General features: G+C 40.6%; 1 protein-coding gene across 2 annotated transcripts in view; it reads left to right on the top strand.

Annotated features, from left to right (window-relative positions):
- The first annotated feature begins 11 nt into the window (after positions 1-11).
- Positions 12-15,977, top strand: part of gpalpp1 (GPALPP motifs containing 1) — a 29,823-nt gene continuing 13,857 nt past the window's right edge. The window contains exons 1-3 of one of the 2 annotated variants that reach the window (XM_062975634.1): positions 12-156; positions 5,341-5,479; positions 8,319-8,411. In XM_062975634.1, the coding sequence (XP_062831704.1) occupies positions 66-156; positions 5,341-5,479; positions 8,319-8,411 (323 nt within the window). In that variant the 5' untranslated portion in view covers positions 12-65. The remainder of the gene's footprint in view (positions 157-5,340; positions 5,480-8,318; positions 8,412-15,977) is intronic. The other variant, XM_062975635.1, reaches the window with a different exon arrangement.

Raw genomic sequence — 15,977 nt, forward strand, 5'->3', positions numbered from 1 at the left:
TGACGGAGGCGTAAGCTAACCCGCCCCTTCCGGCTCGCTCTGTTTTGCCCCTCCTTCCCCCTCCCATGGCGTCGCGAGACCTGATCGGGCCGGCGCTTCCTCCGCATTTGGCCTCCTCCGCCGCCGAAGCCGACCCCGACGGAGACCCCGGGCAAGGTCAGGCCCAGCGGGGAGGGAGAAGAGGAAGATGGTCTCTGTCGAGGCAAACAAACGCAGGCGTCTAGAGCATCGTCTAAAAGTGCCTCTACACCAGGCCTCCTCCAACTGCGGCCTTCCTGTTGCTTCGGCCTACAACTCCCAGAAGTCCTGACCACTGAATAAGCTGGCGAGGGCTTCTGGGAGTTAGAGGCCCAAAGAGCCGGAAGGCCGCAGTTTGAGGCGGCCTGCGCTTCACTGTTGAATGAATGCAGACTGACACCCCTTGAACTGCCATGGCTCGATGCTATGGCATCTCCATGGAGCTGTACTTTGAGGAGCCCTCTTTGGCAGGAAAGGCTAAGGGCCTTTTGAAAAAAGACTACAACATTCAGCCATGCTACATGACAAAAATGGAGCCCCGGTGGCCCAGCGGGTTAAACCGCTGAACTTGCTGACCGAAAGGTTCAAATCCAGGGAGCAGGGTGAGCTCCCGCTGTTAGCCCCAGCTTCTGCTAACCTAGCAGCTCAAAAACATGCAAATGTGAGTAGATCAATAGGTACCGCTCTGGCGGGAAGGTAATGGCGCTCCATGCAGTCATGCCAGCCACATGATCTTGCAGGTGACTATGGACAACGGTGGCTCCTTGGCTTAGAAATGGGGATGAGCACCAACCCTCAGAGTCGGACACGACTAGACTTAATATCAGGGGGAAACCTTTACTTTTGTTACATGACAAAATGATGTTGGGTTGTTTTGAGCTTTCTGGGCTGTATAGCCATGTTCCAGAAGCACTCTTTCCTGACATTTCACCTGCTCTATTGCAGCCATCCTCAGAGATTGTGAGGTCTGTTGGAAACTATATGAATTGGGGTTTATGTCTGCAGAATTTTCAGGGTGGAAGAAAGAACTCTTTGTCTGTTAGAGGCAGGTGTGAATGTTGCCATTGGCCACCTTGATTTGCATTGAAAATCCTTTCAGCTTCAAGGTCTGGCTGCTTACTGCCTGAAAGAATTCCAGACATGAATCAATCAGGGCCAGCTAACACCTCCCAACAAAGGTTTCCCCAGGCAGGAATCACCCAGGCCTTGAAGCTGTAAGGTTTTTCAATGCTAATCAAGGTGATTAATTGAAACTTGCCTCCAACAAACAAGAGTTCTTTCTCCCACCGTTTCTCCCGCATTCCACAGATATATAATCCTCATCTGCCTAGTTTCCAGTATACCTCACAACCTCTGAGGATGTCTGTCATAGATGCAGGCGAAATGTCAGGAAAGAATGCTTCAGGAACATGGCCATACATCCTGGAAAACACAGCAACCCAGTGATTCTGGCCATGAAAGCCTTCGACAACAAAATGGTGTTGTCTTTAGGATATGGCAGTTTGACAGTTGGTGGCTAATAATATTTATCACTAGGAAAATCAGAACCACATTATTCAAAGCACAACCTTACATTCCTGGGTCCAGTATTGATATGTTGTTGTGCAATTTGATGGGTTCTGATCTTCTCTTTGAAAGGAAGACTACCTGACTCATAATCAAAGCTGTTTTTGTTATTAACCAGAGGCAGCACAATGAGCTAAATGCCACCCCAAATAGACCATATTCTTGACCTAGACCAGGGGTCCTCAAACTTTTTAAGCCGAGGGCCGGTCCACAATCCTTCAGACTGTTGAGGGGCCGGATTATCATTTGAAAAAAAAAAAAACAAACAAATTCCAATGCACACTGCATATGTCTTATTTGTAGTGCAAAAACAACAACAACAAGAACAATGAAAGAATAATACAATATTTAAAAATAAAAACAATTTTAACCAACATACATTTATCAGGATTTCAATGGGAAGTGTAGTCCTGCTTCTGGCCAATGAGATAGTCAAGTTAATTAGGGTTGTTGTTGTTGTTATTGTTGTGTGCCTTCAAGTCATTTCAGACTTTGGGTGAGCCTAAGTCTAAAATTTATTTATTATTTATTATTTACTGCATTTATTTACTACATTTATATCACACCCTTCTCACCCCAAAGGGGACTCAGAGTGGCTTACAAATTATATGTACAGTAGAGTCTCACTTATCCAACACTCGCTTATCCAACGTTCTGGATTATCCAACGCATTTTTGTAGTCAATGTTTTCAATATATCGTAATATTTTGGTGCTAAATTCGTAAATACAGTAATTACTACATAACATTACTGTGTATTGAACTGCTTTTTCTGTCAAATTTGTTGTCTAACATGATGTTTTGGTGCTTAATTTGTAAAATCATAACCTAATTTGATGTTTAATAGGCTTTTCCTTAATCTCTCCTTATTATCCAACATATTCGCTTATCCAACATTCTGCCGGCCCGTCTATGTTGGATAAGTGAGACTCTACTGTACATACAATATATTATATTATTAGCATAGCACAATATTAGCATTATATATTACTACTAGCTGTGCCCGGCCATGCGTTGCTGTGGCAAAGTGGTGGTGGTATTGGTTAAAAGTTGTTGTGGAATTTTTATTTGACGTTATTTGTATTTTTTAAATTAATTTTATTGTAACTTATCTTTTTTATTTATTATATTTTATTATTTTGTTGTATTATTTTTAGTTATTTTATTATAGTATTTTATTGTATTAATTTTTTAGTGTTTTTTATTATTTTTATTGGGTTGCTAGGAGACCAAGTTGGAGGAGCTTAGCCTTCTAACTGGCAGCAATTGGATAAAAGCAATTATTCCTCTCTCTCTAATTAGGACTTTATTTTTCTTTTCTTTTTGTTGTATTAACCTAGAGGCGTGGATGATGGGTTGTGTTGTCAAATTTCGAGGTTGGAGGGCCTGTAGTTTTGTTGTTTTGTGGGTCGCCATGATGCCATCACTCTTTTATATATATAGATATTGAACTATACCACTATACTGTAATATTATTAGTAATATTATATGTAATATAGAATATATAATTAATATTATTATATGGTATTATTATTAGTGTTATATTGTATTACATTATAATATTATTATCAATATTATATCTATATACAATATATTATATTATAAAACTGAGGACGGGGGCCAGGTAAATGACCTCGGAGGGCTGCATCCGGCCCCCGGGCCTTAGTTTGGGGACCCCTGACCTAGACTATAGCCAACCGCACCCCTCAAAACAAGGACAATTTACTGATTTTTTAAATATCCTTCCTTGTTCACAAACAAAGGGGAGGTGATTCGCTCCCATCAAACAATGCTGCATTTGTTTTACAGCGTAGATCATGCCTGTACAAACTGTGCCCCCCCCCCCCCCCCGCATGTTTGGGACATCAACTCCTACCTGGAAGATCACAGCTTTCAGGCCTGGTTTTAGGTCATGTGATGTTTTGAGCATCTGTACACCAGGCATGCGCAAACTCCGGCCCTACCGGTATTTCTAGCTGTTAGGAATGGTGGGAGTTGAAGTCCAAAACACCCGGAAGGCGAAGTTTGCCCATGCCTGCTATACACCCATACATTCTCCCTTTGATCTAAAAAATTTGAAGGAGATGACAAACACAGGCAAATTGCAGCTGTTCCAAGTTGAAATGCTTTAGGTTCCCGGTTACAAGAGCAGACGTAGGGCCCTTTCACACAGCCATATAACCCAGAAAATCAAGGCAGAAAATCCCACAATATCTGCCTTGAACTGGGTTAACTGCGTCCATAGTGCCATATATTCCAGTTCAAAGCAGATAATGTGGGATTTTATTCAGCTGTGTGGAAGGGGCCTCACTCACATACCGCAGATGACATTCTGAATGCTTGGGTTTGATCACATGAATGAGAGCAGGCAATGGGCTGTTTATTCAGTAGGTCCTATCCGTCACTGTGTTCCTAAAAGTGACACCCTTTAAGGTATTTGCTGGTGATACAATGCTTTGATTGACAAGGGTGTGATCCTGGATTGTTGACTGACATTTTCAGCAATCTCCTTCGATTTGGTGGCTGGCAAAAGGAAGGACTAGAGTCCTAGAGGAACTTGCATTTGTATCAACACTGTATCCAGACTGATACCACTTTTAGCTATCATGGCTGAATCCTGTAAGAGTTGTAGTTGGGTGAGTCTCCAAGCACTCTTGGATAGAGAGGTTTGTAAACCCTTGTAAAGCTGCAATTTCCATGATTTCATAGAATAGAGCTGAAGCAGTTCAAATGGCATCAAACTGCATTAATTCTATATTATAGCTGCACCACCAGTGTTGATCCCTATAAAAGCTGTGGATTTTGTTGGGCAATTGTAACAAATGTACATCTTTTAGAACCACTCAATTTCTGGCACTGGGCTTATTCTTGTGTTCAAAGGCTGACAATGATATTTGTAATACGTTTGTGTAGTGGCCGGTTGCTAATTGCTGCAAAATTTTGCTTAAAATCATTGGTCTTTTTACAGTAGTTTTCTTCAGTATTATAGATGCATCTGTTTCTAAGAGCCAAATTGTAGATTTGTATGTGCTCAGGTATATGTTAGCTATAGGTATCCATCATATGGAATGCTTAAACTACATATAAAATTAAGACACCAACTAGAGTCTCACTTATCCAACACTTGCTTATCCAACGTTCTGGATTATCCAACTCATTTTTGTAGTCAATGTTTTCAATACATCGTGATATTTTGGTGCTAAATTCGTAAATACAGTAATTACTACATAGCATTGCTGCGTATTGAACTACTTTTTCTGTCAAATTTGTTGTTAAGCATGATGTTTTGGTGCTTAATTTGTAAAATCATATCCTAATTTGATGTGTAATAGGCTTTTCCTTAATCCCTCCTTATTATCCAACATATTCGCTTATCCAACATTCTGTCGGCCCGTTTATGTTGGATAAGTGAGACTCTACTGTACTTTAAAATTCCAGTATTTATCCAGAAACAATATTCTGTATATGATAAAGTTTCCCATCTTTATTTTCTCTAAGAGAAATACTTTGTTGAGATCCACATTTATACTAGATTTTGCTTTACCTCTGGTATAAATTAAGTTGATATCTAAAAATAATTCCTATTTCCTTTCTGTATCTTTTTAAAGAAAATTGTTGCCTTCGGCTATTTTGAATGGGTACTGTGTTTCAAATTCATTCTCAGTTCTGAAAAGTAGCATTTGAATATTTTAAGTCTAGACAGAAATGATACAATGTTATTTCCATGAAATGAGCAGTAATATGAAGTGTTGTTTAGCTGCAGGACCAGCATTACCTCCTGGTTACAAAAATAACCCAGAAATACACAATTGTGATCGAGAGAGCAACCCCAGTCCTGTACGGGGAGAAGAGGTTTCAAATTCAGAAGATGACGAAGATGCAAGTCCAACACCCAGGTCAGTTTGTTGGTGAAAATATATGAAACTCTTATCAGGCCATTAATCAATCTAGCCACAAGGTATCTAGTTGCAGTGACAATCAGTCTCTCTAAGGTCTGATGCAAATATATTTTCTGGCATTCTCCACACAAAGCCTGAAGAACCTTTGTTCCTCTTGGTGTTTTGGATTTCAGTTCTCAGAATCTCCTAACATATAAAGAGCAAAAAGCAGGATTTAGTAAATAATAGCACAATATTTTAGTAATGTTTTCTTGATTGTTTTCAGACCTAGGACCTACCATTAACACAAACCTTTCATGTAGAGCTTGCTACTATTTCTGTATACATATAGCTATCTATTTTTTCACTATAGTGTGAACAGATGCTTATGTACCTCTAATAGTTGTGTGCAGAATATACTGTTTTGACAGATGTAGCAGGTCTCCTGTTCAATAAGCAAAGTGCTACAGTTCCCACTTCTAGATACTACTAAAAGTAAAGGAGCTTTGATTTTGGTATCTGGTCTCTGACTACCTATTCATTTCACTTTTTTAAAAAATAAATGCTAGCTGGCACATCTGCTGCACCAAGGTGAAATATTGGATCTCTCCTGGGTCCTAACATTCTATATGAAGGGCAATTCCCATGGCAAGAATGGAGAACTTTTAAGAGTGAACAGTCTCTTTTACCATTATTTCTCAAAAGGTATCAGAGATAAGAGATTATTTAAAGGCAGTTTTGATAAGAGATAAGAGGTTGTTTAATTTCTGGGTTACTATAGCATGGAAGTGTGCTGTGCTTTGCTGGAGAGCTTTGTATTGGCACTTGCCCCTGAGTAGAAATACATAGAATTGAGATGTGCTTTGACGTTTGGTGGAGAAATGTTACACATCCCTTGAAAATGATTTGTAATTGCTTTTGAACAAAGTGGAATGAGATTCAGGGCTAAACTAGGATGAGGGTGCTGCCCAAGGTCAACCAATTTGATCCAATTCCCCATTTCTTCAGTGGAAGGTTTTTTTCCCCTAGATTGCAAAGGATTGCTAAAGCTTTAATCTGGGACCATTCTTTGGTTAAATTATCTTGTGGCTGTATGTTAAATATTATATGTACAGTAATTCTCTTCAAGTGATCTTTTGACATACAGTCATATTTGCTGGTATCAGTATGGTACTGCCTTATCCTTTTGTTCTTCAATGTGATGCAGACAAATGATAATTGTTTTCCAACAAATGCATTACATGCAGAGAAATTGGCATTTTTAAAAATTCTGACAAAGGTTATGATTTTCCAAAAACAGGAAAATGTATATAATTTTAACAAATCACAGCCTGGAATGGTAAGTGCATAGGGTATCCTTACAGCCTGTTCATGATCTAAGAAAACTGGCCCTGAATTGGGGGCTGCCTGCCAACAGGTATTGGCTTATGTCATACACTCACAGTCACTTTCTGTACCCTGTGTATTCTCTTTGCATTTATATCATACTCATACACAAAGCCATCCTGCTTACACTTCCTTATAAATGCATGCACACATGGATATATGCATGCAAGGTTGTACACATATATACGTGTGTGCGCGCGCATGCATGTGTATTGTGTGTGTATGTGTACACACACACACACACACACACATACATATATATACACTCGCTTGGGGACCTGGCGGTGCCCAGGTTATTAGAAGAAGGCATTGTTTGTTTTGGGATGTTAGGTAATATCAATGAAGTTTGGTTCAGAGAACTACAACTCCCAGATTCCCAGGGCAATCACTCTCAAAACATGCCAGTATTCACAGTTGGTTATGTTGGGTCTGTGTGCCAAGTTTAGTCCAGAACCATTGTCAGCTGGGTTTGGGGCTCTGGATAAGGGTGAACTACAGCTCCCAAATCTGAGATCAATCACCCCCAAACCAGGCCTGTATGCACAGTTGGCCATGTTAGGTCTGTGTGGCAAGTTTGGTCCAGATTTTACATCAGCTGGGTTCTGTGCTTTCTGAATGCAAATGAACTACAACTTAAAAAACCAAGATCCATTCTGCTAAACCCCTGTAGTATGTTCAGTTGGTCATGAGGCTTCTCTGAGCCAAAGGTGGTTCCAGTTCATTGTTGGTGGGCGTCACTGTTTCGCTGTATGGAGGTGAACTACAACTCCCAGAATCAAGGTCCATTCCTCCGAACCCCTGCATTATGTTCAGTTGGTCATGGGGCTTCTCTGTGCTAAGTTTGGTCCCAGTCCATTGTCAGTGGGGGTCACAGTAACAGTGAAGGTACTGCAAGTCCCATTATCGGTGGCAAGTTTGATCCAGATTCATCGTTGGTTAGGTTAACAGTGCTCTCTGGATGTAAGTCAAGTACAACTCTTGTAAATCATGGTGAATTCTTCCAAAACCTGTTGTTCAGTTGCTGATCAGTTCCTCTGTTAACTGTGTACCATAGCAAAGGGTAGGAAAGGGTTAAGGGAGAGGCAGTGGGCAGGGTCATGCAAATTAAGGAACCTTGGGATGTAAGTTCTGGAGTAAAAACAGAACATCTAGGATGAAATTTTCCCAGCATGAAAGCCTTCACTTGGGTGGGGGCTAGAATGGTGTTTGTGGAGAACACTGGTAGGATTTGGGCTACATGTTCATAGTGCTCACTATAACCTGCATGTCAGTGGAGGGAGAGCCATTGGTGTCTCCTGCTCAGTGGGAACTATAGCTGTTTGTGGAGGCAGGAGGCTATTTGTGTAAGTGGACACCACCTCCACATACACACATACACATTTTTCACTTATGAGCCACTGTTATGAACCTGGCAAGTCCATTTTACATATCAAGCTCTGAAAACGCTCAGCAGTTTTGCCATATGTTTCAGGAAACAGCGAAGATATCAAGAAGATGATGATGATGGATTCTTTGGCCCTGCCCTTCCTCCTGGCTTTAAAAAGCAAGATGAATCACCAGAAAGGTAATTCCAAATGAAAATCTTTAAAAAGCAAGATGAATCACCAGATAGGTAATTCCAAATGAAAATCCAGTCAGTCAGTGAGTTCCTGATTGAGTCCCCCTGGTGAGATAGTTTTAAAGGCTGTGATACTCCCTTTACTGATTTCTTTTGGCACTTCAGATTTGTGAATTTTAGGATCACTAAACCAAATAAATCCTTCAGGCATTCAGAGTGCAGGGGTCCAATGTTATTCTTGCCAGTGACTCCTCATCAGCAACTTTGCCCACAGTTCTCCATAATAGACTTATAAGAGGAAGATGAATCTCCTATAGAACATGTAAAGTGTAGGTAATTCAGCAGTCAAGCCTACTCAGCCACTTCTTCCACAAGTTGTTACAACCATGGGTTCTATAGTAAGAGTTCTCAAAGGGTAGAGAGAAAGAAAAAACTGAGGAGAGATTCAACTGATGGCGTTCCCCCAGATCTCGTAAGCAGTAATCTGTCCTGTTAAAACAAGAGGCTGTGGATGAACCCATTTTTTTCAAATGAAACAAAATAGTGATAATTTGTAGTTTCACAAGTAAACCTTTGAAGAATTCATAACTAATTGTTCCTGATGTCCAATTTAGGTACGGAAACTGACGATGTGGGATAAATTAACCGCAGCGTGCCCTCAGCTTTTGAGGGTTAAAATTCAGTGATAAATGCAGATTAAAAACTCTTTAAGTTAAAATTGACTGGGTCGGCCTGCCAGAAGAGATGGGCCTTCAGTTAATATATTATAACACACTAGCTGTGCCCGGCCACGTGTTGCTGTGGCTTAGTCTGGTGGTGTTGGTCAGTCTACATTAGGTTGTATTTATGCTGTGACCTCCACCCTTCTTTATACTCACATTAGTAGTAGTATTTGAAGTCTGTTACCTTCTTCAATTTTTGTGTTGATCGATAATTGCTTGAGATCCCTGTTGTCTTTGGTTTGTTGTTAATCATGACGTCTGATTCTGCTGAGTGCGGTTTACATCTTATTGTGGTACAATAGTGTTTTGTTTTGTTTTTTTGCCTGTGTAGGTGTTTATTATTATTGTTGTTGTAGAGGTCATGAAGGCTGGATAAGTTAGATGCTACTGTATTGTTTTTTGGAGGCCCAGTGTAGCACTGACTGGCCTCTCAGCCTCAGTGCCTGGCTGCTTCTTGCCTGTGATGGTGTTGATTCTTATTTTTGTTGTTGTCATTGTTATTATTGTAATTGTTTTTTTGGAGGCCAAGTGTGAATGTAGGGATTGGGGAGGTGGATGAGCACTGAATGGCCTTGTAGACTCAGTACATGGCTGATTCTTGCCTGTGTAGGTGTTTATTATTAGTGGGTGAGTGGATGGATAGATGAGTGGATGGATAGATAGAGTGGGTGCTCTCCTATGCTGTTCCCTTTCTCTGCTCCGATCCTGAGCTCGCTGATAAGAACACACTTGTCAGAAAGGAGGGTAAATATAACTGGATAAATGGCCTTTCTCTCCCTTTTGCTCTTGGCCTTCCGGGCAGAGAGGGAGGGCTCTTGTCCTTGGCGTTCCTTCGCTTCCCTTCCCTCCCTCCTTCCTTTGTTCTATCCGTCCCAGCCTTTCCTGCCTGTGGAGCCATGGAACTGGGTCAATGGGTTGGATGGTGGGGAAAGGGAGAAGGAAGAGGCCTTTAATTGAAATGCATGGACTCCATGCCATGGGGTGCTGGAATTTGTAGTTTGCATCCAGTCCAACCCCTTTCTTTCTTTCTGTCATGGAGGAAGAACCCACCCAAAGCTTTCAGACAGATGGCCATCCGGTTAGTTGTATTGTTATAGTCACGATGCGTTGTTGTGAGTTTCGTGGGTCCAGATTGTGGTTTTGTGGTTTGGTTGTATTGTTACAACCGGGAGGCAAGGGTTTTGCGTTGTGTTGCCAAGTTTTGTATTTCTGGGGCGTTTAGTTGTGTTATTATAGTCACAATGCATCGTTGTGAGTTTTATGGGTCTGGATTGTGGTTTTGTGGTGTGGTTGTGTTGTTACAACCAGGAGGCAAGGCTTTTGCATTGTGTTGTCAAGTTTTGTATTTATGGGGCGCTTAGTTGTGTGCCAAGTTTTGTATTTCTTGGGCGTTTAGTTGTGGTGTTATAGTCACGATGCATTGTTGTGAGTTTTGTGCATCCGGATTGTGGTTTTGTGGTGTGGTTGTGTTGTTACAACCAGGAGGCAAGGCTTTTACGTTGTGTTGTCAAGTTTTGTATTTCTGGGGCATTTAGTTGTGTGCCAAGTTTCGTATTTCTGGGGCGTTTAGTTGTGTTGTTATAGTTACGATGCATTGTTGTGAGTTTTGTGCATCCGGATTGTGGTTTTGTGGTGTGGTTGTGTTGTTACAACCAGGAGGCAAGGCTTTTACGTTGTGTTGTCAAGTTTTGTATTTCTTGGGCATTTAGTTGTGTTGTTATAGTCATGGTGTGTTGTTGTGAGTTTTGTGGGTCCAGTGTGGTTTTGTGGTGTGATTGTGTTGTTACAACCGGGAGGCAAGGCTTTTGCGTTGTGTTGCCAAGTTTCGTATTTCTGGGGCGTTTAGTTGTGTTGTTATAGTCATGATGCGTTGTTGTGAATTTTGTGGGTCTGGATTGTGGTTTTGCGGTGTGATTGTGTTGTTACAACCAGGAGGCAAGGCTTTTGCATTGTTTTGTCAAATTTTGTATTTCTGGGGCGTTTAGTTGTGTTGTTATAGTCACAATGCATTGTTGTGAGTTTTGTGGGTCTGGATTGTGGTTTTGTGGTGTGGTTGTGTTGTTACAACCGGGAGGAAAGGCTTTTGCGTTATGTTGTCAAGTTTTGTATTTCTGGGGCATTTAGTTGTGTGCCAAGTTTTGTATTTCTGGGGCGTTTAGTTGTGTTGTTATAGTCACGATGCATTGTTGTGAGTTTTATGGGTCCGGATTGTGGTTTTGTGGTGTGGTTGTGTTGTTCCAACCGGGAGGGAAGGCTTTTGCGTTGTGTCGCCAAGTTTCGTATTTCTGGGGCATTTAGTTGTGTTGTTATAGTCATGGTGCGTTGTTGTGAGTTTTGTGGGTCCAGTGTGGTTTTGTGGTGTGATTGTGTTGTTACAACCGGGAGGCAAGGCTTTTGCATTGTGTTGCCAAGTTTTGTATTTCTAGGGCGTTTAATTGTGTTGTTATAGTCATGATGTGTTGTTGTGAGTTTTGTGGGTCCGGATTGTGGTTTTGTGGTGTGATTGTGTTGTTGTAACCGGGAGGCAAGGCTTTTGCATTGTGTTGCCAAGTTTCGTATTTCTGGGATGTTTAGTTTTGTTGTTATAGTCACTGCGCCCGCAACTTTATCCTTTTATATATATAGATAACCTCTGTGTCCTAGCATAAGCTTTTGTGAAAAACTGAGATGTTGTCATACATTTTCACAACCTGCAAAGGATTGCCTAACTTCAATGTCCTGTTTTATTTTATGAAGAAAAAACCACATGGTCTGTCAAAGTATTTGATTTAACAAAGCAGAAATATATTCTCAGCAGCTCTTGACAGTTCAGACATATCTTTAGCGGGTTAAGCAATTCCAATAATTGAGTTTATTCACTCTTGCTCCAGAGCACTGAAACTTATATTTTGGAAACTGTAGAGATCCACCTAGTACAACATTTTGACATGGATCTGCACAACTAGTTGGCACTAAATGGCTGACTGTTTTACTCCTGTCCATGCCTAGACTGTATTCTGCGTGACATGATGTGGAATATTTTAACTTCTCATAAATGCCTTCAGACAGGCTTCCTGTTATCCTGAGAGGAAAAGTAAAACTGACAGTTACTGAGGAGAATGAAAATCCACAGCCATAGCACAGCAGTCTATTGTTATGTTGGAGAAATCAATGCCTGGCGTCTAGTTAGAGTCATGCAAGTTAGAAGAGCTCTTGGATGATCCACCTTCATGTATTTTTCTTTTCCAATTGTTTTCTGCTTTATTCAAAGTTAGTTACACTCATCATGTAGAATTCTTTGTTCATGCTGTGGAAGAGGGAAGTATGATCTGTACTCAAAAGGCCAGTCTCTTCAGGCAATGTATGGCATATTTTATGTATTTTAATTATTCTATAAGCAATCACAATGAGAGGCAGGTAATGAATGAAATTATTATTGTTCTCTAAAGAAATTGGATGAGCCAAGTATGGTCTGTGAGCTGCATGTGATTCCTGGAGCCTATCTTACACTCCCAATGGCCCTCCAGTACCACAAACCTTTGAAAGATTAATTTTACTGGAAATGTTCCCATGCCCTATGAAAGCCTGAAAGACAGTTACAGTATTTATTTTTAATTGGTGGTGGTAGGAGGTAATTATAAGCCTAGAAGGGGCCCTGTTTTTAACTAGGAGATGAACTATTATTGATTATCAAAATGCCTTTCATTGATCTAAAACACTTGAGGAAGGACAAGTGGCATGGCATGTTCTCTAGCCCCTAGAAAGTGTGGGATGCCTTTCATTTGATTTTTCTCAATTAAAAAATGGTGCAGGGCTGTGGCAATGGAAAAGATTTTACCCTCCTTCACAGATCAATAAGCGCCTTCTAAACTGACATCTGATGTAAAAAAATAAACCTGACCTGCTAAGGTATCCCCCATCCTACATGAAGAATTGAGTTTAGCCAATTAACAATTACTTTCTAAAACGTTATCCTTATGAGGAAGGGTCTTGAGTCTATGACCCCATGCTGTTAATCAAGGTTAATATTTCATAATGTAGTTTAATAGGCTTTGTGGTTAGATGAAGGCTATGCCAGCGATGTGGCATGTCTTCTCAATACATCTTCTGTGTGCTTTCGTGGTGATGTGACTGCAGAAGTCCAGGGATTCCAAAACACTGGGTGTGGGTGCACCTTCTCCCTCAATTATTTTGGGGAACTCTGGCAGAATTTAGCATGTGAGTTTGTGGCTGTTTTTTTATCAGGGAAAACTATTGTTGTGGTGCCTAAAGAGGCAGGGACTAGTGTATCCCCTTTCTAAGGTCCTGGTCCTTACAGAAGTGTCTCAAACTTTTACAGTGCTCTGGTACCACAGCTGCTCTGCAGAGTCCGTGTCCGCATCTGCAGTTGTTCAAGAAAAAACCCATTTTGATCCCAGGCTCCTCCATTTTTTTTTCTTTATCTGGCTTCCCAAGCAGTGCCAAAGCAGATGGGTTTAGCTTTTTTTTCATGTTCCACTAATATCTCATCATAATGTCCCATTTACATGGATAATAGACGCTGCTTAGAACCCTGTTACCACAAGCTGGAGTCTCCACAAAGATGTACGGATAGAGTAGAGGGTCCATTGGGGGCACTTTGTCCAGTTCCCCCTGAAATGGGAACTAGTATCCCTACTTTCCTGGGTTTAAGGAAAATAGCTGTGCGGGGCAGATATTAACTCAGTCTAATGTACATTAGAGTCTCACTTATCCAACATATACGGGCCGGCAGAACATTGGATGAGTGAATATGTTGGATAATAAGGAGGGATCACGGAAAAGTCTATTAAACATCAAATTAGGTTATGATTTTACTAATTAAGCACCAAAACATCATGTTTACAACAAATTTGACAGAAAAAGTAGTTCAATACGCAGTGATGCTATGTTGTAAGTACAGTAGTGTCTCACTTATCCAACACTCGCTTATCCAACGTTCTGGATAATCCAACGGATTTTTGTAGCCAATGTTTTCAATACATTGTGATATTTTGGTGCTAAATTCGTAAATACAGTAATTACTACATAGCATTAATGTGTAATGAACTACTTTTTCTGTCAAATTTGTTGTATAACATGATGTTTTGGTGCTTAATTTGTAAAATCATAACCTATTTTGATGTTTAATAGGCTTTTTCTTAATCTCTCCTTATTATCCAACATATTCGCTTATCCAACGTTCTGCCAGCCCGTTTATGTTGGATAAGTGAGACTCTACTGTACTATATTTACAAATTTAGCACCAAAATATCACGATGTATTGAAAACATTGACTACAAAAATGCGTTGGATAATCCAGAACATTGGATAAGCAAATGTTGGATAAGTGAGACTCTACTGTATTCTCGGTTGTGATTGTGAAGTGACTCCAGAATATTTAACATTTGGATCAGATTTCATAACTAAACAATGGCCCCTGTTTGGTTAATTTTGTGCAAAACATTTCAGGAATCGTTGGAGGAGAAGCAAAATAACTGCTACTTAGCAACAGCTCATATTTTCCCAACCAGAAAGTCTATTAAATAATAAGAAGAGCTGCTTCTCTCTTTCAGCAGCTAGGTGGAGGTGATGTTTCAGAATGAGGAAGATGCAACTTCATTTCTCAGGGAAACCTGAAATAAGGATTGTTGCTTTCCTCTCTGTAATGATTTCTTCTCGGTATGTCAGTAGCAACACTGTTACATCCTACATTGTTATGTGGAGCCCCACTGTTTGTATTCTAAAATATCATGTTTTCATTAACCCTTGATAAGGGCTGACACTAATATACTCTCTATTGTAACAGAAGAATATGTAGAGTGAGTGGATAGGAAAGATATAAACAATAGAGATGATCCAGTAACTTTTTTATTTTGAATATCGAAGCCAAATAGTGTTTAATTAGCTCTTTGAGTTTGCATTAATCAGTGCCACATTAACTCTTAAAATATTGTTCGAATAGTGTGATGACCCATGGGCCTTGTAGTCCTGCTCAGGACATTGTAATTCCTGATGAAGATGAAAACTTGGGTTTTTTACCTTCCCAGTCTGAACTGGATTCCTCTCAGCCAGATCTTTCCCAGGCAGATCTGGGAACCTTGCACCTGCAAGAAAGTTGTCTCCCAGAAGTATGTCAAACAAGCCCAGAGCCTACTTCTCCCGTGTTCTTGCGCCGGGAGTTTTGTAAACAACAGAGAAGTTTGGAATCAGCTTCGCGCAGGAGTGCGAGGATTGCAGCTAAGAATGTAGCCAATTAAGACTGCTTCTCGTGAGAATCTTTAAGGAGTTTAACATCTGGTCTCAGAGTTTAGCTTTCGTTTCTGATTCCCAGAGAACTGCTTCGGTGGGAAAGTTAGACTCTATATAGGTGTTTTACCCGCGTAGTAACTTCGCGGAGTCAATTCGTCAGCCTATGGAGCGAGTTGTGTCTGGACAGCGCGCTCCGATTCAAGCCTCGCTCCTGCTCAAGCCTTGCCTTGCTATCCAGCCTTCGCCTTGCTTCCCAGCCTTTGTTTATCTACGGACTTTGCCTTGTTTCCCAGGACCAATCCTTGCCTTGTTCCACGGATTTTACCAAGTTATTCCACGGACCTTGTTCTTGTTCCTAGTTACCTTGTTCCACGTTTTAAGCCTTGTTTCAAGTATCAAGTTATTTCCTAGCCTTGCTCAAGTTTATGGACTAAAGGACCTTGTCATCTCCCCTCACTTTGCCTGGCAAAGTGAGTGTTTCGGTTATTGGATTACAACTTTGGACCATAATATTTCTTATTGGACATTGCTTTTTTGGACTAATTTTGACCTTTCCTGAAAGGTCCGCTTCTGAACTAACTTTTACATTTGTTTTTATTAACCTTATATATTTCCTTAATAA

This window comes from Anolis carolinensis, chromosome 3 (assembly GCF_035594765.1).
Source record: "Anolis carolinensis isolate JA03-04 chromosome 3, rAnoCar3.1.pri, whole genome shotgun sequence".
Taxonomy (NCBI): Eukaryota; Metazoa; Chordata; class Lepidosauria; order Squamata; family Dactyloidae; genus Anolis; species Anolis carolinensis.